The sequence below is a fragment of the Neopelma chrysocephalum genome, unplaced genomic scaffold (genome assembly GCF_003984885.1).
Source record: "Neopelma chrysocephalum unplaced genomic scaffold, ASM398488v2 Primary Assembly neopelma1_45, whole genome shotgun sequence".
NCBI classification, from domain to species: domain Eukaryota; kingdom Metazoa; phylum Chordata; class Aves; order Passeriformes; family Pipridae; genus Neopelma; species Neopelma chrysocephalum.
This window is the reverse complement of record NW_020897704.1, coordinates 12,294,911-12,321,815: the sequence shown is the minus strand read 5'-3', so window position 1 is coordinate 12,321,815 and position 26,905 is coordinate 12,294,911. Positions and strand designations below refer to the sequence as shown.

At 41.0% G+C, this 26,905-nt stretch overlaps 1 protein-coding gene across 2 annotated transcripts in view; it reads right to left on the bottom strand.

Annotated features, from left to right (window-relative positions):
* The window catches only part of PHTF2 (putative homeodomain transcription factor 2), a 126,931-nt gene extending 109,367 nt beyond the window's left edge, over positions 1-17,564 (bottom strand). For both annotated transcript variants that reach the window (XM_027679434.1, XM_027679429.1), the window contains exons 1-2: positions 16,941-17,564; positions 5,894-6,007 (exon numbers count right to left, since the gene is read on the bottom strand). In XM_027679434.1, coding sequence (XP_027535235.1) covers positions 5,894-6,007; positions 16,941-17,541 — 715 coding nt within the window. In that variant the 5' untranslated portion in view covers positions 17,542-17,564. The remainder of the gene's footprint in view (positions 1-5,893; positions 6,008-16,940) is intronic.
* Between the last annotated feature and the right edge of the window lie 9,341 nt (positions 17,565-26,905).

Below are 26,905 nucleotides of genomic sequence, written 5' to 3'. Positions count from 1 at the left end.
AGATATTAAAAAACCCTCAGGTTTGTCCCAGATAACAAAAACAGAAAACTGTCAGTTAACTAACATATCACATGTTATATATTTATTTTTATATATCTTTCAATAAATATGATTCTATGTAATAATTTGGTGAGTTAATGAAAAAATATTAAAAATAGTTCAAAACTATTAGAAAACTGACTTCCTAATTGAGTTAAAATGGGCACATGGAATTCTAAACAGACATGAAATGCACAGTCACTCCACAAATAAGGAGAATGAGCAAGATCAGCTGCTGACACGTTGCAAAGCTAATAGGACACGTGCTAAAAAACAGAATTTCAAGATGCCTCAGTACAGAGCCCAGGAAACAAACCAAACAGCAGGAGTAACTGAGAACTGACAGCTATCTTGTTCTATTTACAGGCTTGAAAGCTTGACTATTAAACATCAGAAAAGTCAAGCCTAAAATACATCAAATAATCCTATTTCATGTTGTCTCCTGGAAGCTGAATAGTCACAACCACCTTGAGAGCAGCTATTTAAGATTTTCAGAAAGTGACACTTATGGGTGTACAAACACAGCATGTGATAGAAGTTGCTACAAAGGTATGCGTCGACTTCTACCATGTTTAGCTCCTTAATAGAACCATCTCTTACCTGCCAGAGCCATACAGGAAGATCCCAACATGCTTCTTCCTACATCCTTTCCAACAACTGCACCTATGAACTTCAATGGCATGTTGTAAAATAAGCAGACTTATAAAGTGATGAATAAAAAAATACAAACCTCTAAAATATTTCCAGTTAGTTTTTCTACAACAAACAGACTGAAAATATGAAGTCTGCAAACAGCCTCTGGAGTCTGGTCATCTGAGTTACCACACTAAACATATATATAAAATTATAATTTAACTATTTTATGTACTTTATAGAAGTATTTCAAAAAGCAGCAACCTGTTATTCCTTCCATACATCTAAATATCTGTTCTCCAAATAAGGGAACAACCCAAATAAAAACCATTAACAGAAACCGCACCTAGACTAAAAGCAGGGACAGAAAACTTTGTGGAGAGGAAAGGTCTAACAGAAGATTTCTGTTCAAAATTAAAAGTCTGCATATGAGAAGAAAAATCTAAGAGGAATCAATGCAGGACAAAGTTTTTGTGCAGTTCCACACTCCTGGATCTTAAAATACACCATGAGGTGAAAAAGTGCTGATTTAATCACCTTGTTTCAATGAAGCCTTCCACTTCAACACACACACACTCCTCTACCAGCATTTTTCACCCTGCGATGGAAGAACTTTAAAGACAGCAGAGAAACACACATAGAAGCAGACCTCTTTTCTGAACTGACCATCGCAGTATTTTAATTAATCTGTGGCATCAAAATTAGAACTGAAACCCACTTCCCATAAACAATACAATCAGAGGGTAAAAGAAAAATATTTTGTGTTCACACAGCCTAACAACGTACTCAGATATTTACTAGAAATAATCTGGAGGTACAAAGACTGTTCTTGAAGGAAGAACTCCTATAAATGTGGCAGCATTGAAATTCTCGCAGAAGTTTTATCTTTGCAACACAGTAATTCAAAAACTACAATTATTTCCACAGTCTTCACCATAAAAAGACATTCCAAATAATACACGTACATATGCTAAACAGACTATCATAATTTGTAACCACAGCCTTCAGATCTCATTTAAAAAAATCATATAAAAAAATCATAGATTTTGCAAGCAGTTGTAGAAAAAGGCTTTCACTTTTCATTGATGTACGAGAAGTCTTTGCTTCAATCCCCAGACCCCCACCTCCAGCAAGACACACTTCAAAGCTTTACAGTACAGCTCTCCCTCCAGCTGCCACCTGCTCCATCACATTCAACATCTGTGTTTTACCTCAAACTCATATATTTTATTGGTAAAAGTTAGTAACTTGGAGCATAAGGACTGTGAAGCAAACTCAGTATTACAGGCAAATCAGTGTGATGGGTTGTGTGCCCTGCACTCTTACTTCAGTCTTACCTATTCCCTCAATGTCCCATCGACTGAAGTGCAAATAAATCCTTCAACATTCTCCCTAAAGATACACACAGACAAAATACAGTGGATGGGGAAAAGCATGCAGTATGACTCAGGTCTCGTGTTCAATATACCAATTTTATAATTACCTCTGTGCAAAACCCATCTATAAAAAATTTAAAAGGTTCATAAGAATGTGCAATTAAATGTCATTTCTTCCAGAATAATAATAAAAGAAAGCTTTATGAAACAATTTGTACTTACATATGTTCATACCAGCAAAATAAAATGTTCATTTTCAGTTCTTTCCTGCATTTTGGCATTCAATAAACCAAGGCATTTAACCTTGCAGAAACACACACTAAGAATTTCTCCTACTGCATTTTTAGCTATTGCTGTGCTCTGATATAAATAATGTGAAAAACAAGACTGACTGTTTTTTTTCTTAAAGAAAAAACACAAATGGGACTGTTTACAAATAAACCTATTAATCATCTTCCATTTTGCAGGACCTCCAGTAACTTTCAGTCACATCAAATTTTTTGTATGAAACTCTCCATTTCTAGAAGGTAACTATTTACTATGCAATTTTTTTTTAAATAAGTTTAAATCACTTAAAGTTTCTGAATTTTTAGCAATATGCATGTGCCAAGAAGCTTTTTTTTCCAAAAACTGAGCTCTTCCACATAACAGACTGAGAGACGTAGAGGCAATTAGATAGCTTTAATCTTCAGAGAATACATCTTCAAGTGCAAAAGGGTGACAAAAAACCTTTTCATTCTAGATTCATAACAAAAGCCATCAGCCTCTCTGAAAGTGCCTCATTTCCTTTAGCAGCCTCAGGAACTGCAAAAAAATACCTTCTTCAAGAACTGTCTGTCTCCAACACTGGCAAGTTTTATCACGGCTTTCAACAGAACGCCAACTCAAGTTTAGGCAGATGAACAGCTTACACCCCTGAGCTTCCTCATACAAGTAACACTTCCACATTCAGCTTAAAGCACCAAAATCAAGCTTATGCACCAACTCTCCCTCAAAAGGCATCAGTCCCTCACTACTGACTTCTTCTATAACTAGTCACCTTTTACCTTGGCCAGCTACCTTAGCTGTCTGAAGCCTCACAGACTGTTACCTCCAGTCCCTCAAAGAAAGTAAGTCACAAACAGATGGTCAGAGCAACATTTTACAACAAGATATGGATCTAATAACTAGGAAAAGGAAATAAAATGCCTTTAGGCACTGCAGTGCCAGTCTCTAGACATACACAAACAAAAAAGAAAAACCAACCATAAAATCAAAAATGCTAAGAAAAGGGAAGCAGACTCATCCCTAAACTTTGTTCAAAGCCCACGCAGTAAATTCTGAGCTCAGAACAATAGGGCCTGGAGCTTTTGCTACGCAGGAAGAAGACACCCTTAGATAGAGTTAATATTTGAGAAGGTCACAGAGACTGATACATACAAGAAGCTGCACCTTAAAGCACTTCTGCCTTTGCTGTCTCTAGCCCAGGATGTAAAACCAGATAAGCAAAACGACTCAGGAAATGTTATATGAATGTCACAGCACATACAAGCATATCCAGTCAGATTTTGGAGGCCCACAGAAAACACTGAGCTGTTCTGAACAGGATACAAACCCAGTGGAGAGAATCTATCTGCTCTCCTGACACATTCCCTTCTTTTCCTGAAATAGGAGTCAATTTTGCAGGATACTGAAAAACCAAACATAGCCTCTAAAAACACTTCCTGCCAACACTTTAAAGAAAATCTGAAACACACTTGACTGGTAACAAGTCAAGTGAAATAGGGTAAGGCATCTAATGCACTTGTAGCAGTGTTCTCCATGAGAACAACCCATCCTGCTACTCGGCAGAGATGTTCTAACACAGTCCCTAGGCATATATATTTTTACATTACTTTGAAAGTAAACCACCATTATTGGCTCAACAGCCCCACTAGGCATCATTTATTAGATCTGTGTAAGACTTCCTGTCTTTGCAGCTTCCACCTGATCTGCTGAACGGCAACAGAAACAGGACCCACTGTAAAAAAAGGCTGTGACTCAAACAAAGCCTGAAGAACCTCACTGTTGAGACAGTTAAGCTTTGCTCAGTATCTCCAATATCTCAACCACCAACTTCCTTCCACGCTTAGCAAAGACAAGTCACATCTGTCCTTCTCACAGGAAGTCACCAGTTTACACTCCTGTGTTCAAGGCAATACCTTTAGATCTGATCAAAGCAGGTTTGAAGCTGTCATAGCTAATACAGTTAACTTGTGTGCAGAGTATCATATATGATGCAGTAATTACCAGGTTCTGTGCCTCTGACCTCATAGGAACATTCTGAAGATCAAGTTTTGATTTGAGGGTTTCAGTTTCTGGTTTCTAAATTAAATCCTACAGCAGACAAGGTAACAGAAAAACATATCAGGAATTTGTTCCTAACTTCAAAAGCAGAATCTGAAAATAACATATTAAAAAAAGTAAAACTGGTCTACTCAAATAAGCAACACCCTCACAAAAAATCTAATGTAGCATGACCTAAGTGAAGAGTAAGAACTGGCTTAACTGCTGTGCTCAAAGGGTTGTGAGCAGCATTACAAAGCCCAGCTGGAAAACAGTCCGTACTGGATTAATCCAGACCTTGATATCTTGTGCCAGTACTGTTCAGCATCTTCATTAATTGTGTCATGGGACAGAGCACACCCTCAGCAAGTTGCAGGTGACACAAAACTGGAAGGAGGGGTTGACACACCACAGGGTTGTGCTGCCAGTGAGAGGGACCTTGAGACACTGTAGAAATGAGCCAGCCTGGGGGGACTCATGAAGTCAACAGAGGGATGGGCAAAGCCCTGCACCTGAGAGGAATAACCCCATGAACCAGCACAGGCTGACAACCTTCTTCATCAGGTGTTCATACACACTGATGAGATCCTCCTTGAGCCTCTTCTCCAGCCTTCTCAGTCCCAGCTGTCTCTCCTCATAGCAAAGATCATACAACAGACTCATAAAATAGTTTCTGTTGGAACAGACCTTTGAAGGCCATCCAGTCCAACCCCCCTGCAATGAGCAGGGACATCTTCAATTAGATCCAGTTATTCAAAGCCCCATCCAACCTGACCTCGAATATTTCCAAGGATGGGACATCTACCACCTCTCTGGACAACCTGTTCCAGTCTCTCATCACCATCATCATAAAAAAATCTTCCTTATATCTAGACTGAATCTAATTGTCCAGAGAGACTGTGTTGCCTCCACCTTTGGAGACAGTCTGATAGTCCTGGGCAACCTGCTCTAATTGACCCTACTTGGAGCAGTGTCAGACTAGGCCCCTTCCAACCTCAGCTACTGTACAATTCTAACAATCAGTGGACGCACAAGTCATGTGAAAACATTTTCTTAACCACATTCCTTTACAGAAAACAAAGTTGAAGAAATCAGCCAAAATTAAGGCAGCATGTTGCATGTAACATTTTAGTATTTGACAAAGTTTCTGAATTACAACTCCTTAGTTACTCAGTTTTGTAGACACAAAATGTAACACACATTCATTTTTCTTCTCCACAATATATAAAATGATAACCTACATCTTCTCTGCAGTTATTGAACAAGGTATCACCAATATTATTCCTTGAAGTACTGGTCTTTCCTAATACTACTAATGTATATGCAACACCATGGTGACAGTTTTATCTTTAATCTCCAGTACCTAATACATTTGACAAAAAAAGTAACATCTACAGTTAGATTTTAACTTGCAACCCTCATACCAACTAACCAGAGAAAATGGCATAAGCTAAATGAAAAACACAATATTGAAACCCAGTATCTAAACACAAATATTTTAAGAACTTAGAAAGAAAAAACACTACATATTTTGAACATACCTTTCTGCAATAATTTGATCTCTCCATTTTCTTTCTTGATTTCATTCATTATTTTATGCTTCTTCTTCTCTTTTTGCTTCTTTTCCCTTTCTTTAACTTTGTCTTTGATTTGAGCTGAAATGCAAATATTTCACAATTAAGTAGGAACAGAAAATTAATTGTCACATACATGTTTCATATTACCCTTATGCAAGCTCTATTAAGAGGATAAAAGGAGGAGTTACAAGAAAATCCCAGTATTTAAATATGAAAAGCTAATATTTATCTGTTGCATAATCCAACATAAGCTTCTTTAAGTCAGACAAGTTTTGTTTCTGTTATGTTAGAACTGTATACAGCAATCCAGCAAGTTAACTGTAAACAGTTAAAAATTTTTGCTTACTGCTATACCTTCTGCTCTTATTTTGCATCTGAAGTCAGCTCATTCCTTGAAATTCAAATTACACGCATTACATAAGAATTGAGGGGAAAAAAGACTATAATTTGCATTTTCTTGGGTGCACATCTACACTGGAAACCTCCTAACTATCTACACATACTTTGAACTTAAAGGCTTCTGCAAGTATCTTGGAATGATGACTTCATTTGTCAGCTAAAAATCTTTTACATTATGTTCACAGGCTACACTAATGCATTAACAGCAGTCAGATGTAATTAATAAAAACACATGAAATGTGCTGTATTTGCACAGCCAGCGTAATTCTCTTGTGCTTCCCCTGCTTACCTACAATCAGCAACAGCTCACCTGAGTAGTCTCATAATTCATTTACTTTCTTATCAAGTCACTCCATGTTTTTAAATCCCTGACACACGAAAGCAGAGCCTTTAGGCATGCTTTCTGCATGTAATATACCAGACCCATAGGAATTCATCATTTCAAAAGTAATCTTTTCAAGCCGAGTTTAGATTCACTTATGAGGCCAAGCATTTAGAGAAGTCAGATCTTGCTAGGCTTATATGTACTGCAGCCAGCACTTCATGCCTCCTGTCTTGGCCTGAAGCCAGTACCTGTTCCAAGAGTATACTGAGCTTTTTAACCTCCGCAGGGAAAGAGGAAATCTGATTTCAAGCTTCTACATAATGTTATGCTTCAGAACGCTTTCTCAGTAATATAGCTGAGACAATCCTGATGTTTTATTCATGGTAGTTGCATTATAAACCCCAAGTGGAAGCAAAGAGAAATCCAATTACTCTTCCTTAAGCATCTACATAAAATAGAAGCAGCAGGTATCTTCACTACTAACAAATCAGAAATATTTCTCAGTTCCAGAAGGCTGTATAGAGTGGCCCCCAACCAAACTACTCAAGAAACACGTTAATAAAGGTGCAAGGAGTTGACAGTAATGCACATAAATGAATGCTTTAACAATGACTACACAGCATTCATACCTTTCCTTTTAGGAGTCTTCTAGTAAGGATACACAAGTCAAACCCTCGCAATTGTCAAGGTGAAGGGAAAAATGTATTTAAGGGAGAGTCTAAGAAAGTAAATAAAACCCATAAGAGATGGCAGTTGAGATACGCCTGTTGTCCATCCACAGATCAAGATAAGCATCGCTAAGAGAAGAGACACTATGCTGGCACAAAAATAAGGAATGAGGTAGCTGTGCTTAAAGCTGTCTGAATATCTTTGTTCTAAGTGACTGAAACAGTCATGTCCAAGAAAAACCTTCTAACAGCTCAGTGAGAAGGGACGGATGACAAAGCAGATTTGTGTACAGCAGACCATGGAAACCAAACAAGTTTTCCTAAGCAACACGAACCTTTCTAGGAATAGGTTAAGCAGGCATAAACCTTCCTCTCCAGCTTGTCTCTACCCAAAAAGGAATCCTTAAGTTGTAAATCCCCTGCAACTCAAGAGAATGAAGTCAGAGATAAATTGTACAACAGGAGTTTAAGTAACACTGAAAGCAGACTCTCAGCAAGTAAGCAGTTACACCAGGCTTGACTTATAACCTGTGTTGAATGCTTGACTCATCCAGGATTACAATTATCATGGGAAGACCTAGATTTTATCTCCACATTTTGGTATGGTTAAGAGGCACACTTGACTTTTGCTATCACTTACAAAGGAAAGAAAGGCTGAAGAGCATATACAAATGCTGAGCCTTGCTGAAAGAGGACAAAAGACTGAAAGAATCCTTTACTGCCAGCTCATGAATAGCATCACAGGCCAATGAATCTTCCAGCTTTGTCAGAAGCAAAACATAAGGACTGAGAACAAGCCAAAACCTTTTCAAGAGCCTCTAGTTTATTTTCACATCTAGAAAACAATTAGCAGAGTCAATGGTGAAACCTTCCAGACAAGAGAAACAATGGAAGCATCCTGTGACGTCCTCCAGCAACAGCCGCAAGCATATCACACCTCAAGCCATTGCAAAACCAATGTAAATGAAGCTGAGGAAGGTTTGAAGTAGAGTTTACTTAACTGTTTCCCTTCTAGAAATTACAGTACTGTAACAAAACCAGTGAATAGCCTTAGGTAAGTAAAGAACAGTTGAGAATTCCAATTTAAATGTACAAATTTTCAGATTTCCTCTCTCAAAGCTCACAGAACAGATTAGCGATAGTAGTTCTTAAAAAAATCCATAAATATTGAAATAAAGAAAAATTTCATAAATTAAAAAAATCTGTGTCAAAATCAGTAATTCCATGGATTAACACTTGAGCTTAATTCTCAGGCCAAATGTCTTCAGTTTACAAGTATTAACATGTATTTTCTAATCTGCCTTGCAGAACTCAAACACGACTCTCAAAATTCTGCAGATGATTCTCCTCAGGAATAGATATTCCATTTCACAGCATCCCTGGAATGCAGGGATAAAAATCAACCAAATTATTTTATTATTTTGTTATTAACACAAGATCTACTGCAGCCTAGCTATGCCCGCTCTACAAAGTCAATAAATTTAGAAGTATCCAACAGTCATTACAGTCAATAAACATGATGGTAACATGCCTGCAGCACAGACACCTTACAAGGAAGGGCAAGTGCAATTCTCCAAGCACAGTCTCCAAAACTGCTGCCATCACCGATGCTGCCCAATAAAGCCAATGCAGTTCAACACAGGCCTAGAACTCTGGGACTTTCCAAAACGCCACAGGCCAGTATCTCACCGAGCATCTTCTCTAAGGCAAGGTAACAAGTCCTTTCAGCCACACATAATTTCAGGCCAAATATCACTTTTTCAACCAAGAAACATGAAAATTCTTCACAAAAATTCTGCTTTAAAATGAGTATCTCCAACATTAAGCAATGTACAACCTACATGTCAGGAAATAAACAACCAACAAGTGAGGTTGGCAAGGGAAAACAAGAAAAACTTGTTCCATTGAAGTTATGAAAACCTGGAATGCTCTTGTACAGCTTTTTTGACATTTACCAGTAGGAGCTACAACTGGTCTCCATTTCATTCGCAAGGCAACAGGATCACAAAGTAGTAAAAAGTGAGAGATGTTTATGCTAAGCTTTCCATGTACACACAATATTCTTCAGTTAGCCTTCACCAATACTACTCCTAACAAACAAAAAATAAAAAAAGCTTCTTGAGCTGGTGAGGGAACAGGATGAAATGAGTCCTCAGGGATATCATGTATCCCAAATACACAGATTTCCTATGCCTTTACACACCTCTAAAGACACTAAAACTAAAAGCGAACAGTTTGAAATAATCTGTACCCCAGGGTAAAAATGAAAGAAATCTGTATCTTCATGAATTTTTGCCCCTATCAAAACACACTTTTACTTTGTATAATTTTGACAGAGAGTTACACTGCTGAGGAAATAACTGGTAACAGACTAAACAGAGTTTGCAAATACCCCCTACCAGGGTTAAAAAAAAAAAAAAAGAAATTCCAAGTACAGTAAGAATCAGCTATGCAAGTCCAGTAAGAGCTGGGCTCAATCCTTAGTTTTCAAGCTCTACTGCCTGGTGGGGGGGAGAAGTCTTTATTACTATGGTAGTATTTATAATTCTTCTGGCAAATTGACTGTGGTTGGACACCAGGTGCCCACCAAAGCCACACTATGACCTCCCTCCTCAGCTGGACAGAGGAGAAAAAATATAACAAAAGGCTCATAGGTCGAGTTAAGGGCAGAGAGATCATACATAATACCAGTTACCATCACAGGCAAAACAGACTCAACTTGGGGAAAAAAATTAATTTTTAGCAATCAAAAGTAGAGTGGGGTAATGAGAAATAAAAATTATATGTAAAAACCATCTTCCCCCCACCCCTCTCTTCTTTCCAGGCTTAACTTCATTCCCAGTTTTCTCTAATTCTTCTCCCTCAGTGACACAAGGGGACGGGGGATGTGGTCAGTTCATCACACGTTGCCTCTGTTGCTCCTTTCTTCTCCTCTCACTCTACACCTCTGCTCCACTGTGGGGTCCCTCCAAAAAGAGACAGTATTCCACAAACTTCTCCAATGTGAGCCCTTCCCAAGGGCTACTGTTCTTCACAAACTGCCCCAGTGATTAAGAGATTTCCAGATGTCTCATTCAAGTTCACAACATGAGTGTCACCACAAAGTCCATATTCTTTGGTTTTGATGTCACAGAAACAGTACACCCACCCATGAAAGAAATGCAGCAACAGCAGTATATTAAAATAAAAAGAGTGCTATATACAGATAGGAAGAGTTCTATTATGAAGAAGTGTTCTGCCTCACCTCCTAAAATGGCATCTGAAGAATGTTTTCGCTTTGCAATGACTCCACACGATTAAATGAATTAATTAAGAATGATATGTATACTTCCTCCTCAAATCCAAAAGCTTTTATTTTTTCTGGATGTTGGGCTAAGTACATAAATAAAAGAAATTGATATATACTTTATTTATACGTTAAACAGCCATTTACAACTAAAGGCTATAGTCAAAGTCCTCTGTTTCCTAACTCCAGAGATACCTTCTCGTAAAGACTGCAGTGATTTCCTGCAGTAGTAAATAAAGGAATCCAAATTCACAGAACACACCAATCTGACTTCAGATAAATATATTCAGATAAATAAAAAAATAGATCTTTGCCTCTACTGCAAGCTTTCTACAGACAAAAAGGTAAACTCAGTACATGCTCTGTAGTGGATGAATTATGTGCAACGTGGTCACTGTCAGATTGGAAAATTCGCACCTTGAAGCCGATGCAAGAGCTCAAGCAAGTCCGTTTCAGCACTGAAAGAGGCGAGATGTTCAACCCTGTCAGACGCCAAAAGCTGCAGCTGCTTTGCATCAGTTTTCCAGATGGTAATCCACATTAGTAGTCAGTCATAGATTATGTTCAAAGTATTCTGCCTCTCTCCTCTGTTTGATTTAAGGGCTGTCGCTGCATATGAGGCAAAATATTTACAGACTACTGCTAAGGGACATCATCAATATGGATAACACCAACAGCAGTGTAACTGAAAGGAAAGGGATAAGAAGGGGAGTACAAGAACATCAGTCATCATCCCTTCCATCACCACTCTCTCATCACTTTAAACAAACACCCATAGAAATAAAACCTTAAAGCCATGCTTAACTGGTTATGCAGATACAGGAAGCACATTTAACACCACTATGTTAACAGCTTTGACACCTCACTTTTATTAGGTCCTACAAGGTACACTGCAGAGCAGGTTTCCTGACTTAATGAACACGAAAAAAAACGTATTTCCAAGACCAAAAAAAAACCACTCCCAAAAATGAGAGCTTTCATGTTCCAATAACCAGGAATATCTGGCTGACACCCCTTTCAGTAATTTAAGTTTAAAATCCAAGATAAGACTAAAGAAATACTCTTATCAGGTGAGAACATTTCCCCAAGCTCTTCAGTGAATGGAAGTCAGACCCCTTTCAGAGTGAAAACACTTCCAAGAAACTGAAATCCAATCTTTACAGTTCCCAATTCCTCCAAGCTTCACACTTCTAAGGAGACTTTCAACATGCGGAAATGAATGAGCCAAGCTTAAGCTCCAGCACTGGGGAGTTGCATCAGAAATCAGTAACAGAGAACGTGACAGCTGCAAACAAGGCCTTCACAAGAGGTTTCAGATCAGATGGTTCAGCCTCCTGATCCTGTGTCAACTAAGAAAAATTATTTCATGTTCTAAAATCAGAGCAAGCTTCTGCTGTGTAAATTACACATAAGGCTGGATTCTGGGGTACAGGAGGGACTTTGTTCTCCAGCTTAGAAGGTGAAAGATTTTGTTCTGCCTAGCAAAGCTTCTGGTTATCTCACTGAAAAAGGGTCAGGGTCCCTCAGGAGAAAGATACACTGCTCCAAATTTATCTCAACAGCGGACACTTACAGTTAATGTCACTACCAGCTCTGAAAACTAAATTGCATATACATCTCAAACATCTAAAGAAATCTGAGAAGTCCCTCTTCCTCTTGAATACCACACTTAAAACTCTAAACACTTGCTAGATATTGCTGCTTACAGTGGGGTATCTAAATAGAAATATAGCAAAGAATTCATAAGAGAGTGATCAAGAGGCCTCGCAAGCATGAAAACGACTGGTGAATTTAAGGAGTTCAGCAGAGGGAAGGGGGAAGTGAATTAAGCCACATAGTACCAAAAAAAAAAAAGCAAAGGAAATGGAAGCTAACAGAAGGAGGAAACATTTAGCAGAAGAAAAAAAAGACAACAAAAGAAGCAAGATTCATGGTCCTAGTTCTAAAGAAGAGAAAAAGAAGAAGATCCAAAGCTTTCTCCAACCTACTTTAGTAACACAGACTACGAAATGAGCATTCCACTGGATGCAAACCAAATTTAACAGGACCGAAAAGTGTAACTTCTTAAAAGCCAAAAACCCAGAAGTGTCATGCAACATAATGCAAGAATTATTAGAAGAATCAGTGGGAAATGCTCACCTGAAATGTAATCTAATTTATCCTTCAAAGACAGCAGGAGAAAGAACTGGGGGAAGGGGGCAAAGGGAGAAACAAACTAATAGGAAAAATAAGAGCTACAGCACCATTTACAGCTTTCCTGCTCATTGGGGAATCCCCATTCACAAGTTAAAGATACCAGTTTCATTTTGCAACTGCTTGTACACTGAGGTAATCAGCAAATGGATCATTGAAGAAAAAAAGGAATTCTGTACACAGAAATGGCAATAAAAGCAGAACTGATGGATCACGCAACTGGATTATATCTTACAGCAAGCCTGCAGACCAAAACAAAAACTCTGGGCAGGTGTCCTCTGATGAAGTGGGGAGTGGTTGAGCTGAGCTTTGCACTGTTATGAAAACAATTTCAACTATGAACTGCTAGAGCAGACGATCAGTTAAATGACTAACTGAATCAGCATAGTCATAACCTGAAACAGCAATCACTTTTGTCAGATTCACACCATGTTTTAAAACAAAAATATTGCACAACTTCTAGTTCCACTATCAGAATGTACGTGACAAGTGAAATTTAAGCTTATTTTAAACAGCCTAAGCCTTGTATACAGAGGATAAATCATGCATCTGGCAAAAGGCTCTTTCAGGTTCTCTGCATGCTAGATCATCATCTCAGAAAGGTTCACTGAACTCCATTCATTTGATGGAATCACAAGTTGTAAGGCTTGGTTATGACTCTGTAACTTGAAGGTCTTTGCAATAAATTAAAATACCAGAGAAGTCTTTAAATGAAGACTTGTTCAAGGAAGAAAATATAACCATTTTGAAGAGCTTTAAACACATCATCCATCTTGGCTATAAGCAGGTTTAACATCTTCCTATCACTTAGGAAAGAAAGGTGCCTCAAAACTAGGCTCTCATCTGGCAATCATTGTTGCAAGCAAAGGACAAACATCAGCTCCTCTCATCAGCACTTCTGAATGCTAGGTGAAAAATCTTCTCACCATGTCCTCCTCAATATCTCTTATCATCATCACAGTAGATACACTAGAATTAGAAAAATGCAATTGTTACTACTCCAAGTCTTATGATGACGATTTTGCAAGGCCAGATCTCACATTCACTGCACACCCTGATTCCCTGTATTACCTTGTCTACACTACAGACTCAGCAACCTCATGAGACAAATGTTGCCATTCTTCCCCTGATCCCCCTAGCTCTGCTCCTCATTTTCTCTAATACTGAGATCTGTGCAGGCCCTCACCAAGGTAAAGCTTTTTCTCCTGGCATCTCAACTGCCCTATGGAGCAGAGCAGGCACACAGCACCCTCCTCCCTACTCACAGGCACCGACACTCTCTTATCAGGGCAAAGCCAGTTGTGAATTCCACTCCATCCCACGTACCCACCTGCAAGGCACCTCCCCTTTGGCTGCAAAGAGGAGGATGGATTTTTTCCATCTTCAAAGCCTCAAAACCATAGAACTCCTACTCATTCCACCTGCTTATCTCTTGGTATTTCCGCCTCTACACTTCTAGTGTCCTCGCTGGCACTATCTCCTTTCTGACAGGTGCAACACTGATACTTGCAGCAGTTCTGAAAGCTATGAGAGAAAAACAATCAATACTCTTAATTCCATGTTGCTGCTCATTTTCCACTGCACCAAAACAAAAAAGGTTGTTCAACTGCAGACTCCAGGAACAACAGACTGCACTTGCCTGCATTAGGTCAATTTTTAGAGTGCATTTCCAGCTGCAGGGTGACAGCTTCTATGAACTCATCTCATTACACCTTAAGGGGCATATTTTTTTCTACTCCCCCACCCCCCACATATTCTGTGTATGCAAACCTCTCAGCTACTTTAATTACACAAAATCCTCTTAATTCACCCTGAAGTCGTATCTGTAGGCTGACTAAATTTTCACTCTTCCATCCCACCCTTCCTCTAACCCTCCGTGCCTTTTCTACATCACTGAAGTATATCTTTTGCCCCAAAACAAGATCAGAATCACCTTCCTTTTACACTTACACCTTCCTCTGCTTTTCCTCCCTCTCATGCCAGTTTCTCAAATTCACTCATTATATGCTGCAACCACAGTCCCTAAGGTATCTCCTTCCAGTCTATGCCACAGTTTCAGCACTCCCAAGAACAAGCCCTGCATATTCTACCCTCCCACCCTAATATGTCATTCCTAGTTTTCCTCTGTGCTTAGGATTCTACATGCCTGCCCCCCAGCCATTCTTTTTTTCCTGCATCACAACTGCATTTCTCCCTTCCTCTCCGAAAAGTAAATTATTCACAGGATTAACAGCACAAACCTGTTCTTTAATCTACAGTCAAATACTAAACCATTTTTAAAAGGCTGGCTGCTCTCAGCAGAAGACAGTGCATGCTTCACTTCCCTACAGCCTTCTCTGCAAAAATATAGTCTAATGAACATAAAGTTCTTAATTTATATAAGAAATTATGCCATAAAATTTTAGGTATAGAAACTACTTCCTCTAAGCAGAAATCTGGAGACTCAGATGCCAAACACTTGCTGTGGAAAATTTATGTGTTGCATTAGGTAGGTTTTCACAAAATAAACGAGAGGTAAAAAGATCTGCTCTGAGCAATCAGCAACTAAAAAGTCAAGAATCTGTGACTGTCAGTATTTAAGTTCCAAGAAAATATCCTTTCCAGATACAAGGTGCAGAATCTTCTCTTTAAAGACAAATCACAACAATTATTCAGTTGACACCATCACTGCCAATTTCTTTTACCAATGTGAAAAAACACTTCATTATTATACATTGTTACATATTGTTATTGTAATATGGATCCCAGAGACTTATTAACATGACTGTAACACTGGTAGGACACTGTGGCAATCTTATTGAATATGGTTATTAATTACATAGCTTTACTAGAAGGATATTGGGTGAGCTTCTTCGCAGCTATCCTTGAAGACAAGAAGGCTTCACCAACATCATTTCTGAGCATCATTTCTTAAGACTTTTTCCAAGTCACCTTTTAACAGGAACAAGGAAAAATGCACTAAAATGGAATACTTGAAAGCACTGAAATGAGATACTTAAAAACCACTCGTACACCACCAATCCAAATAATCTACAAAAACCCAAAACCTAAAAGGTAAGTAAATCATACACCAAGATGCTCATGGAAATTAGTGGAAAATGCAGTAAGGCAGCCAGACAACATAATCAATAGACAAAAAGGCATATTGCTATTAATAAGATTTCTCTACATGCTTGTCTGATCCTACAAACACAGGCCACAATCAAAATAACCTAAGTGTACACAACAGCTACAATTTATTTTTCCTTTGAAAGAAAGGAAACTTGCTTAAACTAGGTAATGGAGCACACATTTCAAATTCTTCATATTTCAATGTAAATGCAAAAACATCAACATCTGGTTTAAGGTCACTGGAGACTGGGAAAGGACACACTGGAAATAAAAGCATGTATTCTTGTACTGTCGTCATATATTCATGCATTGTCTTTTACTTCCCAAGATTTATTGTTGATCACAGTCAGCGGGAATCCAAGCAAGAATCTGGCCCAACATCTTGTCCTACCTCATATGGCCATTTTTGTCCAGCACCACTAATGAACTAACCCAGCACTCCTCCCCTTCTCCTGAAGGCCTCGAGCATTTCTTGGAAGATGTGATCTTCAGGAAATAAAGTAAACCCGAAGCAGCAACTAAATGAGAATTCAAAAGTCCAAGTATCTGAATTTTAACTGCATGTTCTCTAGTACTCAATGACTTACCCTGTAAAAATTAACAGACTAATAAACGAGATCATTCAGGATTTAATTTTAAATTGGGGTGGGTTTTTTTGAAACGTGTTCTCCGTTTTTCCCCCGATACAGTTTTGTTCGCAGATCTCTAATAAATTACTCAGCACCCTTATTTCCCTAATAGGTAAGAAAACCTAAGGCCTCTGGCAGCTTCTGGCTGACGCCATCGCTAATTCCACACCCCCTTTTTTGACAGGATTGACGGCGGACTGAGCCGTCGCTGCCTTCCCACGAACTTACACAACGCCGGCGGTGTGTGACCGGGTCCTGCACTGCCCGCAGCCCCCAGCCCGGCACCACAGCCCCCTCCTGCTCCCGCCGGGCACCTCCCCCCCGCCCCCCCCCCCCCCCCTTCCTGCCCCTTCCAGCGCTGCCTCCCCGCCCCGGGCTGCCCGCGCTGTCCCGCGCTCACCTTTCGGGAACAGCAGCTTCACCTCCCCGTTCTCCTCCCGGCTCAGGCCCCCGCCGCCATCTCCCGTCGCTGCCGCCACCACGGGCAGCGCCCCGTGCTTCCTCCTCTCCTTGTCCCGCTTTTCCTTGGGCCTCTTGGGCTTGGCGCTGCCGCCGCTCCCGCCGCCCCCCGGCTCTGCCGCCAGCGCCAGGCGGTGCCGGTGGTGGCGGTGCTGGTGCTGCGGGTGGGACGAGGAGGGGGAGGTGGACGGCGGCAGCAGCACCGCGGGCGGCAGCAGCTTCCGGGGCAGCGGGGCAGGGAAGGCGAAGCCCCCCGCGCCCGCCGAGGGACCCGAGGGCAGCGCGGCGAAGCCCCAGGGCGCGGGGCCGCCGTAGCTCGGTACGACCGCGGGCAGCGGCTGCTTGGCGCTCCCGCCGCCACCGCCGCCCCCTTCGCCGTTGACGCGCTTCGCGCCCTTCAGGCTCCGCTCCTCGGCTCCCTTCACCTTCTTGGCGGCCGGCTGGGACCCGCGGGAACCCTTCGCGTCCGGGGCCGCCCTGGCGCCGAGCGGCTCCTGCTCGGGGGGCGCCGCGCCACGACCGGGGCTAGGCGGCTCCGCCATCTTGGGCTCCGGCGTCTATTTACTCTCGGCTCGCCCCAACCGACAGCGCCGGGGGGGCGGGGCGGTGGCCCAGCCTCGACCAATGGGCAGGGGAGGTGCCGGAGTGACAGTGGGAATGACCAATCGCAGGGCGGAGAAGGGGGCGGGTCCTGAGGGGATTGGGGGCGGCGGGCTCGGCTGAGTGCGCAGGGAGCGCGAGGGGGGCTGACGGGGCGCGAGGGGAGAGGGGATGGGGACGCGGAGAGGACGGCAGCGCGGGGGAGGAGGCGCTCCCGAGAAAGCCGTTTGTTTGGGAATAAGGAAGGTTTGAATTAATGCCCATCCCGGGCGTTTCGTTCATGCCTCAGGTTTTGGGCTTCCCCTGCTGTTGGGACGGCTGACTGGGATGCCGGCAGCCCCCGGGTTGCTCCTGAGAAAGGCACTTGTTTGGGATGTAAGGAAGGTTTGGACTAGCGGCGTTCCCGGCGGATGCATGGTAGCGTCCCGGGAGGCGATGCACTGGTCCCTCGGGATGTCCCGGAGCCAGGAGGGTTGTTCCATCCAGCGCTGAGTCCCAGCAGCTTTCCTGGCTGAGCCCGAGCTGTCCGCGCTCTCCCGCATCCTCGGAGAGAGGCACATAAAGCCTGGAAACCCTCGAGGGCCCGATGGGAGGAAGGCAGTTGCTGCCGAGGTCAGCGGCTGTGCGGGATGCCGTGGCCATCCCGCCGGGATCACCGGCCGCGGGGCCTCGGGAAAGGGATTGAGTTTATTGTCCCAAACAGGAGCCCCCGAGCCGTGCCTTTGGCACCCACAGCTGCCACAGCCGCGGTTCGGGTGCGGACCGAAATTCCCCCGAGTCCTCGTGTCAGCAGGAAGCGCCACGGAAATAAACAGAAGGTTCCTGGAGCGCTGGCGTTGCCGGGCTCCTGCTCTGGTCAGTCACGCCTGAGGGGCTCCTCGTTGCGGTGGGAAGAACAGCGGCGCTGCCACATTAGACTGTACCTGGCAGACTGCAGCCGGATCAAATTGCTCTGTGCAGTTGTGTACGTGATGTGTCAGCAGACAAACAAGCTTTTAAGATTGGATTTTTTTTTCTTCACAATCCATTATCATTTGAGCTGACATGATCAGTCTCAGAATAAGCTCCTAGTGCTTGGTCTATCCCCTCCTGTGTTTCATTTTCTTTGGAAATTGTAAACCAGGTTGAGTGCTGTTCAATGTTCATCTCAGCAGCAGTGAGGAATAAATTTTCTATATCCAAACAACTCTGCTTTTTCCTCAGATGATTCAAGTTTCACTACCATGAGAGTGTTACTTGAAACTGTATTTCTGGGCATGATGGGGAAAATGGCATGTGTCAAAGCACAGGAAGAACATTTCACTGCACATATTTGAGCAGGAGTAAACTCACATCCAATCCCAGACTGAAATCCAGGTGCAAATCTGTCCCTACCTATGTAGACTGGTAAAATATAATAGGCCTGTGAGTATGAAGGTCAGCTTCCTCAGAAATGTTTTATTTGTATCAGTAGTGAGAAAAACCTGTGCATTTTAATAGACATGTCCCTTTTCCACGTTAAGTAAAGGTGACCCATCCACCTTAGTCAAAATCAGTGATTTTGTCTCAGTTGATGTTACAGCTGCCATGTCATGCATACAAGCCTGTTGGTATCCCTATATACCAGTCCCTCATGGAAACTGGATTGTGGTGACTCTAGAGTGAAAATTTGATGCACCTCATGGCACTGTCTCAACTTCACTTGAACAACCAAGTTTGTCTTTCTTCTCTGCTGGTATTGATATCAAATCAACAGTATATTAAGTTCACTCAATAAACTTCAGATAAGCCACAACTATATATTAGCCTCTCACTTTCGAGTGCTTTGAAAAACAGAAGAGCAGCATTTCTTTTATTTTTAACTAGATTGAATCCATACGCTTGCTTTCAGTTCAAGGAACTTAATCATAACCTCAATGAAATGCCAAAGTCACCTAAGAGAACAACACCAGTTTTCTCCATGCAGCAGGCTCAGCAGGATTTATTAGGTAATGAGGCTAGATAGCTGTATAAATAGTTGAATATCTTGAAATGTGCACTTATATCAATGTTAATAATGAAGATAAATCTTTATATTTCTGAACTTCTTATTCAAACTGCTGGATGTATAAAAATTGCATTGAATTATAATGCAACACATAAATATGAAAATAAATACGAAGACAAAACTGGTAGGAGGAGAAGTCATAACCCTACATTAGATGTAAAAACTGAAAAGTAACCTAATAAACGTGCAGCAAACTTTAACAGCTGACAATATGCAACTAAACTTAGGTCAAGCTGAAGTTTTCCTTTGCTTTTTGAAGTGGTATAGTGTGCTTGTAAGCATAAGCCAAGTTTTTATTAGCAAATTCTTTATAAAATTTAGCTGGAGCAAGATGACAGAGTACCTATTACATGTAATTGCTGCTTGTTGGAAAGCAGTGTGACTAATGTTTGGAGGTGTTGCTGCTGCTATCTCATACCCATTTGTCACCAGGGGAAGTTACAGGGTGTTTGAAATCCAGGAGCCGTGTCTGTGTTAGAGATCCCGAAGTCCTGCTGCTGCACACAGCCAGCCTGGAGGGCATGCCGGAGGAGAGAGGAGTGGGTGTTGTCCCTGTCACTTGTTTTGTCACCAGTCACTCAAATACCTTAAAGTGCTCCACCATACCTGTGGTGTGCACGCATTCCAAAATATTAAAATTAAATTTTAGGGCGTCTTCCGTACCACTTCTTTTTACTTTAATTTAACCTCTGCCTGCTGGCACATATACTAGAGGCAGACACTTCTGAATAAGACCCAGACAAGATGAGAAACACCAAAACTGCTTCAGAGTAGAGTGTCTTTGAAAAATAGGGGTAAATACAAGCTGTATACCTTGTGTAAAATACAGGTTAGATTCACAGATTTGTTCTGTTAATTGAAAAGAGCGGAACCTATATGCTTAAAATGAAATGATACAATTCTGAGAAACACTGTCAAAACATTGCACCCTCAAAAGAAACTACTACAGAGAAATACAGTAGTGTCTCATGTCACAGCTCCAGTGCCTTCCAGTCACTGCAGGGAGATGTGTGAACTGGGAGAGCCTCTGTGCTGGCATCACAGTGCAGAGTCCCCAGACACAGAGACCGGGGAGCTTATCTGTTTTAGCAGAAGGCTTTAAACTGATTATGGAAACGATATTGTTCTGCTTTTGTCTATAATTTTACATGCACTTAGGGAAATCCATGAAGGTTTTCTAGACATGAAAACCTAAACTAGGCAAAACTGTAAAAATGCGAGGCATAAGGCAGTCCAATATCCAACATACATTAAGGATAATCTTCCCAGATTATTAGCCTGCTTATTGCAAATGTGTTGTCATTTTATAGAATAATTATGAAATGCTGATATAAATGGTTATTAATCAAAACATTTATTTAAATACCTATCTTGTTTCACTAACTAAGGAAGCTAAACAAGTTAGTATGTATGCTCACCTAAACCCAGTCTAATTTCAGATATCTATAAAATAAAAAGCTGAGTGTAAGTGCTGTACAGAGGCTGAGTTACAGTGTTTTGTCTTTATGCTCAGCTGCCTACCAAAGTGATGCTCTGTAACCTTACTCAGGTCTTCAAATAGAAAAACAGTTTTCAGAAGTGTTATTTAATCTCTTTATATTTCCAAGAGTTTGCTCTCCATGTGCTTACTTCCTTGGTTTGGCATCTGCTCAGTTCTCAAGTCAAGCATGGAAATAATTGTGCCAAGTGTAAATTGAAAACATTTGATAACACTTAGACATCCTTATGCTGGTTTTTGTCTGCAAAATTAGCTAAATGTAATTTTTAATGCTATTCATATTTTCTTGCAACTCATTAAAAGTCAGTTAATTCACCTTTGGAAACGGAGGTGAAAACTAACCTTATGTGCACAGAAATGTACCAACAAAGGCAGTTTCATCATACGAAAGTGTGATTTATTTTAGAAGAGCCTCATTTTCCGTAGTCAAAGTTTTCATAACAAATAATGACATATCCAAATACTTCTGCAATTACCACTCAAACAATTGAACTAAATGAGGGAGTGGGGACTAACTTGGCTCATAAGTGGGAGCTGCTGACAGCATGACAAGCCTTGCTGCACAGGGGTAGAATTGCTTCCTCCTGCTGTTATCCTTCACAAGGGACAGTATCCCCTCGTCTAAGGAATGGGAACGTGCAGCCCGGCATCTTTTAATTAAAGAGGTGACAAAGGTGGCATTTATCCTAAAAAGCCTTTTTTTTCCCTCAGAAGCAGTGGATGTCTCTTCACTGACTGCTGAGGGGTAGTGGGTTAGACATTTGGCAGAGGGGCAGAGCAGACAACTGGGGACAGTCATGTTTTTTATTATGCTGTTCATCTGCCAACACTTTATAGAATGCATAAAAACCACAAAAGGGAGTTTGCACTTCAGGGAGGATCTACCGTACTTGTTTCTTGTTTAATGTTTTTTTTCAAACAGCTACATATTACTGCTCTAACAGCTCTTCAGATTTTACAACTATTTTTCTCACTTATGTTTAACATATGAAACACCCCAGCTCCTGTATTTTTTTTTTGAAGTGTAATATCAATCACAGCAATAGAGCAAATCTGGAAAGTCTTGATATATACAGCTTCAAATGATATCTTCTTGCAGTTGAAAAGATAATTTGCTTTGCTGTTGTCTTCATAGCATCCAAAAAAATTTAGACTATTTGAAAGGTCTTTTGGATTTTTCAATACAAAAGGAACATAATGACTAAAACAAGTATGGAAACAAGAGGATGCAAGTTAAGCAAAACTATATTTCTTTGCACATGGAGGGGAGGAGAAGAAGGACAAAAGTCTTACCCATTTCCTTATTTCAGTAACTATTAATTAAGGCATTAATTTTCTTCAAATGAAGCAGCTGGTTTGCGAGACTGGATTTTTTACAGGTTAACAACCTCCTCACTGCAATTTGAGATACCTGAATTCCCTGCTGTGCTGCACAGCGCTATACAGATACTTATACAAGTAATAATTTTTTCATTTCCCTTAGAATCCACTATCATTAGAGCCACCTTCACCTAAATTCCTTCAGAGTCTGTCCACTCTCATATTCATTCTGTATATCCTGGCTGAATTTTAAAAATACAATACAGAGCCTAAACCTTGCAATGTAAATACCACTAGAACAGGGCTGCTGCTGGCCCTGTCCTGGGTGAACATGAGACTATGGGAGAAGGGCTCTTTCTGTGGGTTGTGCTTGGAAATCACCATCTTTTCCACTTCTTGATGCTCCAGCTGCAGGCCACTTCAAACATCATGGATAGAAGGACCCGCAAGTCATCCCTTTGCTTCAGCGGGCACAGGGATCAATATCTATTTGCTATAACAAGGAGTTACAGCAGCTGCATTCCCAGGAACAACTACATTTAGCTGTACCTTCCTGGGCTGAAAAAAGCCCCAAAGCTAATCCTTTCTTTCATATTGGCTTGGAAATTCTATGTGAGTCTTCCAAAAGGAAACTCTGAGGACTTCTCAGGTGATTGTGGATCTGGTTTAGTTTTAAGTGGTTTTTTTCATTTAAATTTTGATATAGCCTCAGTTATATATATTTAAGATACCTTGCCACCTAAACCATTTTGTGGTTCTATGAAAGAAAAGCCATAGACTTTCCCAAACTAAACTTCAAAATACTTATTCCTTAACAACCACTGCTGGGAGGTATGCATACCACTTATTGTTACCAGAGTTCAAGTCAATGAACTGAAATCTTATGGATTTACAGATGGTTTTTGTTCCCCTATCCCTAGAGGCTTATAGAATGACTAACAGATCATAGAATGGCCACAGAATGGTTTGGGTTGGATGGGACCTTTAAGATCATCTAGTTCCAAGCCCCCTGTCATGGGCAGGGCCACCTTCCACTATACCAGGTACCACTAGACTCAGAGCCCCATCCAACCTGGTCTTCCTTTGGAGTACATTTAGTTCTAGGAAATTCAGGTCTTGTTTTTAGAGATTGGCACTCATTTGTAGAGTAGTAGTTTATATTTTTAAGTGCATATATGAAAAAAAATATAAACAGCTACTTATAGGTAGCAGCTAATCTTTCACTGCTCACCTCAGCTTCTTGCTCACATAAATATCATTTACATGGAAAAATCCACAATAAAGAGCTTTCAGTCTATTCACAAATTTTATTCTACAGTAGAGGCAGCAGCTCTTCAGATTAATGGCCCTGCTGATTTCTGGAAACCGTTAGGTCAAGACAAACTGTTGCAAGTAAAAACGCATTTGCCATGTTGTCCTTGGATTTTCTCAGAATGCATCTGTGTACCTGGAAGATAATTGTACCTGAAGTTTCTAGACCATGGGATTAGGAAAGTGATCTCAACCCTAGATTCCCTACTGCAGGCAAGGTTGAAGTGGAAAATACTGTACTTCTCATTAGAACATATTTGTATTAAATAAAGTCACCAATAAACTTCAAATATATGTACTGGATGGCAGTTAGGGGCTTGAGGATGCACTCAGGATGGAACAAATAACATCAGTGTAAATCTAACACAACACTATCAGCCTCAGATCACGGTCTTGAAATGGGAGATAACCTGGCTCCTCCCAGCCTGTTTACATGAAAACCCAGTTGTACCCTACCTTGTTACCTGTACAGTCTTGCCCTGGCTTAGAGGCAGGAATGCTGAGCCTACGTGATGGATAGCCCCATTTCCAGTAAATGTGCAGGACAGATTTGTCATCTCATCACAGACTCTGGCCCAGAGGCTGCTCCCAGTGAGCTCCCTCGTGCTGGTCACCTCTGATGCTTGGAGTTAGTGGGGAGGGAGAGAGAAAAGCAGATGGAAAAAATGCTTCACATGTAAAATAGATCTTAATTACTGAAAGAAAAGACACTGAAAAATGCTTGTTTGATGCACCTACATAACACCATTGAGATAAAAATTGCAATAAAAACTTCAGCCGGCCTTCTGAAACGTATAACTGAAGTGTGCAGCAAGTGTAAAAGAAGTGACTTACCCTGGTGCCCTCTCTCTGGATCTTACTGTTACATATACTTTGGTGTCTAGCAAAATGAGGATTTGTTCCATGGTTTTAAATATGAATTTAGATAGGTGCTTGATGTAGCACTGTAAGAGTACCTTTAATGAGTTATGAGGAAGTCCTTAGAGCACACCACATGTTCCAGAAGCGGTGAGGAGAGGGGCCCTGAACTCCAAAACACAAAGCATTCAGTTTAGTGGCAAACACTGCTCCCTTCCAAAATACTTACCCTGTGATCTGGGGACTGTGGACAGGCCCAAAAGAGGAGCTGCCTCTCTAGGAGCCAAACCCTCCTTGAGGCAGGGTTGAGCTCAGTCTTGTAGACTTACGTGGAAGATCTATGAGAGACTTTTGGCTCACGTAGCCATTCCGAATTATCACTCAGAGAAGGCTGGCAAAAGCCAGAGGTCCAAAAGAGGCCTGATATCTTTCATTATTTTAATTACAAGACTAGACATCCCCTTTCTTATGAATCAAGAGTCTGAGACCATCCTCCCTATTGTGGAATAGATGCCTGAGTGAGGATTCAGTTTTTCTAAATAGAACATGTGACAGGCAGAAGTGGCAGAGAAGCAAATTCACAGCAGCTTTGACCACCATCCTGTGTCCAAGCTATAAGGAACTAATTTATCTGTAGAAATACTTTTGCAGGGTCTGAAAACTTATTTCCAAAACGAGTGAATTTAGGTGAAAAAAAGCCACTTGAGTAGTGTTCTTCCCAGCATCACTAAATTTGTATTGATTTGCTGTCTGAGGACACAAAAGGGGTAAGAGCTGCTCAGCAACACTTTTCAGAGCTGTTACGTGTCTCGCTAGTCATGAAGTATAATAAAGGTTGATTTACATTATAAAAAGAATTACTTGCATTGCGTCCTTCTTATCAGTGATTTACATGTCAGCAGGCAAATAAAGATGTATTCATTATATGGCAATGGTATCATAAAGCTCCCCTGTTCAGGTATCACTCTGAGGTCTCAAAATCTATGTGACAACAGATAGCTTTCTGAACTTACCATTCTTCATCTCTCCCACCCAGTCCAGGACATTTCAAGAGTCAGTTTATCCTTATTAAATCCCAGAACCAATTTTTCTCCTACGCTAAGGAGAAATCTTTCCCTGGGCCTGATCAAGCAAATCCAAGAGGCTGGTATTCAATTGCACATTTTGCAGAAACTCAAACCCACCAATTTGTTTAAAGAAGAGTTTCCTTGTGCTGCATTCCTGTTACCCAACCACACCTTTCTGCCCTTCTTAGGAGCTTACAAAACTGGGAACCTGCTCAACAAGTTCATTTCAACCTTTTATTACCCACAGGCAAAGGCAGTTTCCTCCTTGTACTTGCTACAGTTCAGCTTTTCCTGCCTCTCTCCTCCAGGGCTACTGTGCTCCTTGTTCTTTCCAACCCTGCCACATTCACTTCTTACCGCACACCAAGCAGAGACCATGACATTTTATGAGCATGTTTTGGATCACTTTCTCTATCCAGGCAACTTGCTTCACTTTTGAAGTTCTCACAAATTACTTCCCACAGATCTCAAGACCTGAGCTATGAGTCATTTTTTAATTAACTTTTATAAAAATCAACATATGAGTGCTTTTTCAGAAAAGCTTGATGGTATGGGCTGTTCACATTAATGGGAAATGCAACCCTAGATTCCCTACTGCAGTTTAGAAGGATGGCTGTTTTAGCTTTTAATTATCTCAAGTGAAACATATCAGAAGCTATATTACTGTTTTTTAAAAAAATTGCCAGCCTTTCACTGGTGGGTTCAACTGTGTCCAGATACCAGAGTAACACGTGGAATTAAGACTGTATCAGGCCCAACCCTTCACTTGCAGCAGAATAATGGTGTTCAGTGCATTCAGGAGTGAAATCCCAAAATCAGAAGTGAACTGGGCAGTGCTGATAAACTGTGTAAGCAATATTGCAAAGTTAAATATTCACCATAAAGCATATCCATACTGGAGATACAGAAAATAAAAGAACAGCTAAAGCAAATGGACATCAGAGGCCTGGCATGTTTCCTCAAAAGATTTGTGTCTTCGTCCTGCCACCTTCTCTAGGCTCGTTTGAACAATGAATATACTGTTTAATGTGAAAACAGCAAGAAAGCAAATACAAATTTGAACAAACATAGCAAATATTTGGAAAAACTCAGATTATTAACCTGACTTTTTTTTGTCCTTTTAACATTAGGCCAGAGATGTAGCAGGTAGATTATATACTGGGATGGAACCACACACCAGGCATCTTCTGGTGAAGAGTGAGCAAAGTCAAGTACACAGAAAAGCT